This window comes from Blastocystis sp. subtype 4 (genome assembly GCF_000743755.1).
Source record: "Blastocystis sp. subtype 4 strain WR1 chromosome Unknown seqid_0380, whole genome shotgun sequence".
Taxonomy (NCBI): domain Eukaryota; class Bigyra; order Opalinata; family Blastocystidae; genus Blastocystis; species Blastocystis sp. subtype 4.
Window position 1 is genome coordinate 1 of NW_014569167.1, and position 6958 is coordinate 6958.

The 6958-nt window shown below is 38.5% G+C and overlaps 3 protein-coding genes across 3 annotated transcripts; 1 reads left to right on the forward strand and 2 right to left on the reverse strand.

Moving 5' to 3' along the window:
• Positions 1-343: 343 nt before the first annotated feature.
• JH06_4508 (hypothetical protein) lies at positions 344-1144 on the reverse strand (the record flags this gene model as incomplete). The annotated part of the gene is made up of 3 exons (XM_014669899.1): positions 344-490; positions 521-641; positions 672-1144. 3 exons carry the CDS (start codon positions 1142-1144, stop codon positions 344-346), a joined length of 741 nt encoding a protein of 246 aa, XP_014525385.1.
• A 3133-nt stretch (positions 1145-4277) lies between these two features.
• Positions 4278-5297, forward strand: JH06_4509 (hypothetical protein; the record flags this gene model as incomplete). The annotated part of the gene is made up of 1 exon (XM_014669900.1): positions 4278-5297. The coding sequence occupies one exon, from the start codon at positions 4278-4280 to the stop codon at positions 5295-5297; it is 1020 nt and encodes a 339-aa protein (XP_014525386.1).
• A 657-nt stretch (positions 5298-5954) lies between these two features.
• On the reverse strand, positions 5955-6592 carry JH06_4510 (ankyrin repeat protein; the record flags this gene model as incomplete). The annotated part of the gene is made up of 4 exons (XM_014669901.1): positions 5955-6076; positions 6125-6298; positions 6330-6536; positions 6568-6592. The coding sequence occupies 4 exons, from the start codon at positions 6590-6592 to the stop codon at positions 5955-5957; spliced, it is 528 nt and encodes a 175-aa protein (XP_014525387.1).
• Between the last annotated feature and the right edge of the window lie 366 nt (positions 6593-6958).

The following is a 6958-nucleotide window of genomic DNA, read 5'->3' on the forward strand; positions in this document are numbered from 1 at the left end:
GAAGACACCTGTGGACTGGTACAAGGTACAGCCTGTGATTGAAGAACCAAAGAAGGAGGAGATGAAGGAAGAGAAAGAAAACAAGAAAGAGGAGAAGGAAGCCAAGAAAGAGAAGAAGGAAAAGAAGGAGAAGAAACATAAGGATAAGGAAGGCAAGAAAGAAAAGAAAGAGAAGAAGGAGAAGAAAGACTAAGCTGTTTTCTATGTTGATTTATTGGATTAGTGTTTGTTTTGCATGTCTTTGGATTATGACACCAAGTAGTGAGAAGGATAACCAGATTCTTCTCAAATACATTATAACAAACAAAACCATGTTATACAGTTCATAATACACCGTTCATACTTAGTTTTGATCCACATCTGTTGTCCACAGAGTCAGGTTATCTCGCAATAACTGAAGAATCAGAGTAGCATCCTTATAATCATTCTCTTGTAACGAATCAAGATCAGCAACGGCACTATCGAAAGCGTGCTTCGCTAATTCACAGGCCTACTACTCAATATCAATCGATAGACAAACCTTATCAGGATTGTTCAAGATTTCATAATAGAACACGGAGTAATTAAGGGCCAGACCCAGAAGAACAGGAATTGTGGGAGACAGTTTAGCTTCCTGGCCTCTCTTCATGGCATCCTGATACCTATGAATCATCTCACCAGAGTACAATTACGCTTGGTCAGCATTAGCCTTGGAATCAGCAAGTGCCTCACCAGTCTGGAATTCGGCAAGATAACGGTAGTAATCACCTACCATCTTCAAGTAGAACACCTGGTCTTCCACGTTCTCCTTTCCATCAAAGATGAGGTGATCTCGGAGAAGATTGATAATTTCCATGCAAATATCTGTCAGTTCCTTCTCGATCTTTTCTCTGAGAGCAACAATCATGGGGAGAACTGTGCTGTCAGGATGGTTACTCTCCTTTTGCTCAGAGGATTTAACAGATCTCCAAGAGGCTCTTCTGCAACTTACAACATTCTTGTAAGCAACAGAAAGAAGACTTCTCTCGTCCTTCGTAAGAATGACGTGATCTTGTCCTTCCTTAGGATGGGAGGCTACATATTTGATGTGCTCAACCATCTCTTGATATCTTTCAACCTGCTCAGAGATTCTGGCCATATAAGCGTGTTTTGCAATAGCGTCCATTCTTCACTGCACACAGTAGATTAATTTAGATCTATTCAACTTACTTCTCATCACACAAACAATTACGTAAAAAAAGGATTGCAATACCTTGCCTATTCCTATTTGAGTTACCTTCGATATCGTTGGGCAGTTTTCTTTTCTCAATGAAACGGTCAATTCTATGGGCCTATTTTTTCTATTTCAGTATTTTTTCCCTGCTTATTGCTGATTAGGCCTTGTTTCACAGTATTCTTTTTGCGAAGATATTGAACTGAACACTTAGTATATTCCTATCAAATATAAGAAATCGCTTAGCAATTGAGAGATACAGCAAATCTAACAAATAGGAAAAGAAAGAAACAATTAACAACCATAGATCATATCCTTTCTACTGTTTCAACTCCGATTTCATATATCCAGACAAACGGTCGAAAACAACAAAGCAATCCTCACAAACACGCTACATGTCACAACACCTAAATAGGCCAACCTGTTTCTTTTCATTGCCAGGTAGTTCAATTGCTTTACTCGAGCACTTTGAACAGAACACATTTCCACAGTATCTACAATGACTACAAATCAGTTCTCTCTTCCTTTCATACTGTTTTCTATTCACCATGGAGAATACAGAGTGGCAATTATGGCAATTTGTAATCAAAGTTGAATCAATCCATTCTTTGGGATGGAATCCATTAACTACCAATTGCTGTACAGTATTTACACGATCAAGAAGTAATCCCTGAATGTCTTTCAGACTGTCATCTGATAATTCTAAACATCACGATACAATCTCAGATCTTGCCTTTCGACATGTCTGAAGTATGAAGAGTTTCTCTATAATTCAAGTACCATATCCATATCAACTTGGTAAGAGTAGTCTGTACGAAATCTAAGAATGAAAGGAGAGTGAAGGAAGTAGTATGCACAATCGTCGCAACCTGAGGAAGAGATTCCGTCGTGTCAGGTTGAACAACAGGATCCAGACGAGATACCAGCTAGCATTAACAATTCATTGAATCCCTACATCATCTGCTAACTGTTCCTTCATCTCCTTCATATCTCTTTGAAGTGTTTCTACCTCCTTCTTAAGACGTGCACTGTCTTCCAATGCAGACGTATACTTCTCTTGAAGAGAAGTGTTTTCCAATGAAATAGCCTCCATTTCTTTTTGATTCTCCTTCACCACTCCCTGAAGAAGGATCTATGATGATATCTCTTGAATCATATTTACATAGTTCTCTGCAGTCTCAGCTAGACAAGCCTCCTTCTTCTTCAATTCCTCTGTCAATTCATCATGTGAAGCAGTCAGAGTCATCAAATTGTTCTGGATGGTAGTCATTTCATTATTCACAGAAGCCAATTGTTCCTTAAGATCTTCCTTCTCTCGTTGTAACATCTCCGTTGCAGTCTGCTGCTCCTTAAGCTCGTCTCTATCTCTGATATCATCTTCCATCTCTCACATCATTCGAGTCACCTCTGCCAGAGCCTGTTCCTTCTCCTGAATAATCATTTGATGTTCAGATTCCATTGTCTGTTGCTGGAGAGCAACCTGCTTCTCTAATTCCTCATTACGAGCCATCACACTTCGGAGATGCTATCTGTCAACCATCACAACATTACTCACTTCCTCCACTTCTTGGGTCTGACGAATTGACTCCTGAGATGAAAGCTGTGATTGCGTTTTAGTCAATGTATGACGGAGTTGTTGTAATTCCAAAGAAAGGTCCGAATTTAGATGATCAAGACGAGCACGTTCCGCTTCTGCCTCTTCCAAAGTCTTTTTCATAGACTGAATCTTCTCCTTAGCCAGAGAATCCATTGTTTGCTTCTTCTGAGTCAACATATTCTTCATTTGAAGTAATTCAGCTTCTAATTCACCTTTCTTACGAAGAGCTTCAGCAAGATCACTATCATTTTTCTCCTTCTCTTGAAGAGTACTGGTAACCTTCTGATTCATTTCTTGTATTTTTAATTCCATCATCTCTAACTCATCTTGCATACTTGCTATCATATCATCCTTCTCTAAGAGATCTCTTTGTGACTGTTCATCTTTTGCCTTCAGAACTTCTTCCATTTCTTTCTCTTTTGCTTCTAAAGCTTCTTTCATTTCCTTCTCTTTCACTTCGACTGCTTCCTTCATCTCTTTTTCCTTCTCCATTAGTACCTCTTCCATATTCTCTCCAGTCTGTTCCATCTCCACTGAAGAGACCACATTCTCCTTTGAACGCAACTCCATGTTCTCATTCTCCAACAACTGAACTTTCTCTTGCATCACTTTCATCTCATCTCGAAGAGACTTAATCTCTCCCTCACGAGTACAAGAAGTGGATGTCAGTTCAGATATCTCTTTTGACAAAGAGGCGATCAAACTCTGATCCTGTGCCTTTTCTGATTCAACAAGCTTGCGATCCTTTCTCTCCGTTTCCAGAGCCAATTCTAATTCTTCTAAGCGCTGACTAGAGGAATCTAGCTGACGGTCTCGAGTTTTGATATCTGCATTAAGAGTATCTATCTTCTTTTCTCGGTCCAAAATTGTATCCTATCTATCATATGAACATCCTTTTCCTACTCGAAGTGTATTAATCTCTTTCTTCAGTTCCGCCAAAATATCTTCTCGACTTGGTTTGCTCCTAGTATCCGAAAGAGTAGGATGATTAACATCCGCCATAGGATCAACTCTAGGCCATGGATCTTCGTTGTAGCTACATCAAGATTAGTGAAGGATGTGAAATACATCACTTACAGTTTTCTCAAACGATTGAAGAGAATATATTCTACACCTTTGTACTTGGAGAGGATTTGAGGGATCTGAACATCATATATACTACTAATGCAAACATTTGTGCTCTTTCCTGGGTTAACTCTTTTGTAGAAATCGGACAACACCTCTTCCAGATTAGTCGGAATGTAAACATCCTTTCCAACACTACCACATCATTTTCCCCTTCATTTTCTACTCTTTATCGCTAGATGAAGTACTTGACATTTAAAACCTATCTTCACAGTTAGCAATAGAATATTTTCCACATTACCTACAATGAGCCTTCAAATTGATTGTGTTTACAAAGGTGAAAGAAACCGAAATACCCACTTTTTGAGCTACTCCAGAATACCATCCCATTCTGTTTGATCACAAAATGAGAATGATCATTCAATGATGGAGAAGAGACTAGGAGGAAATACTCAAGATGGAAGAGAGAAAAGACGAAAACTCATCAAAACAGAGTATCATGGATTACTGCAGAATGGGGTCCGGGAGGGTCTCTACAAGATTATCATTCATGGAGATTGTGATACAATGGTGATGGTTAGTTCTTTTGTTCATGGAATGAAAGAAGGAGAACACTATTCGTATCTAGAGGAGTCAGGAAAACTATTGTACTATTCATTGATGAAAGAGAACAAGAGTGTAAAAGAAATGGACTTGTCTGAGAATGAAACCGTCTCTGGTATTATTGATTTCGAAGATGGATCACGATGGGAAGGAAAAATCTGTATGGAACGAGCTTGTGGTCAAGGAGAGGAGTATTCTGACACGAATCTTCTTCAATATAAAGGGATGGAGGTGAATAACAGATACGAAGGATATGGAACAAAGTTCCATCTATTGGGCAATACAACAAAATTGCCTATTCCAGAGTATGAGGGAGAATGGTGTGCTGGTACAAAGCATGGAAAGGGAACTACATTTGATTTGAAAGGACATCCACTTCAATCGGGTCTTTGGGTAAATGACCAGCTTATGGACATCCACTGTCAAATCAACGGACGTAATAGCGAGTTTACATGTTACTCTCGCATCGAAACACTTTCTATTGCTTCTGATTCCTATACCAAGGCAACAGAGCTTAATCTAAGTAAATGTGAGTGTCTTAGAGAAATTACCATCGGTGATCATTCTTGTTGTAGTATTCACTCCCTATCCTTAAAGGATATGCGTGAATTATGTTCGCTTTCTGTAGGTAACAATTCGTTCACGGAATGCAATGCTACATGGGAATCACAACGAGGTTGCGCTCAACATGCTAGAGAACAAGGAAAGGTCTTGCGAATTCGGAATTGCCCAAAACTCATTTCTGTTATTATTGGTTTGAATTCCTTTTCTGATTTTGTTGGTTTTCAATTAGAGGGTATAAATGTTGGAGACTATGAATCGAAGATTGTCCTTCTTTGAGTAACATACGTCTAGGAAAGGCCACCAATCAGGAAGAAGAAGAATACATGTCTTTTTGCTTTTTTCATACTTCGCGATTGATTCTTTCAAGTACGAATTTCCTGTTAATACTTCATTCAGACCTTCCTTCTCTAACCCATGTTATCATTGGAAATTCTTCATTCTTTCGAGTAGAATTTGTAACGATTCGAAGTGTGATTTGGCTGATGTCTTCATTCTAGACTTACCTTCTCTGGAAACCATCCATTTTGGATCTTATTGTTGTTATGGGAATGACCTACAGAAATCCGAATGCAACTGTGTTGAATTTATACGTATTCGAGTATCTGATCTCTTCATCTAGATTTGCCGAATCTAACACATCTGAAAGCATTTCGTAAGGCTTTCTATACATTCATTCAGATGACTGTAGATGGTGGGATAGTGAAGATCCGTTGATAACTAGACATTCCAAACCTTTCTGATTCAAAACATATCCGATTATATACGTCGTCTTTCAATTACGTGAATAGGTTAACAAGAGGTCATGGTACGAGTCTTTGGTTTATAATTATCAGATGTCTCAGATGATTTCGTTCGCCTTTTACATTTAACTTATGAGAACAAGGATCCATATTCTTGTGTTTGATCAAACAATTGCCCTAAAATACAATAAGATCACACTTTAACTTCATCTTTGAATTGTTTATACTTTTCTTGTAACAGAGATTCAATTTCCTTATTCCGGCAATGTTTTCGCAATGAATTGATCGTTTTAAAATCGGCTTTACAAACAGAATCTTTTTCTAATAACAATTCTTACTATCACTTGAACCATCAACACCTACTCACTAAATCAGTGTATCCCCACCGTATTGCACATCCCAAAGGTGTTTCTTCATGCTTCCTATCAATCTTTCTAGCAATTGTAGGATCCGCATGTCTTTTCAATAGGAACTTCACCACTTTCAAATTACATTCCAAACATGCTAAATACAACGCTGTACGATTTTCACTATCCACTACCCATCAATGATCAAGTCTACATTTTACCAGCATTTATCAATTTTCTCGGATCTCCATCAAAAAAGAATCCATTTGGATCATCTGCCAACAATTCACTCATCTTTTCCAAGTCTACTGCAGTCCCACGAGAAACCGTCTTAAACCATAAATCTTCACGTCGAACCGTCTCTAATGATTCTTCCCAAGCATTTTGTCTGCGAATAGCCTCATGTTTCTGACGAGCATTTGCAGTTACTAAGTGATCACTTCCACTCTCCTCTCCTACGCCCTAGAGATGCTGTGAAGTTCATTTCTCGCGGTTTGAATTGATTCACATGGAATCAAGAAACAATCATCAACATGGGAATTAGGATATTTCCTCTTCGACATCCTCTGCTGTTGCAATTCCATGAACATCTTCTTCTCCAACTAATCGAATAATAGCCAAACTCTAGTCATCAACATCAACAACAACATCAAACCAAGAATTTAAATTGTCGCCATCGTTTCCATGCTTCGTTTTTCTCTTCGTCTGTAAGATCCATAGGCATGACTCCTTCAGGTTCAACAGAAGACAATGAATCCATAACAGGAATTGCAGAGAAGCAAGTAGCAGGATTCATGTCTGGATAAAGCAAATGGAAACTTTTAAGAGCAGAAAGCTAAATGAAACAGAA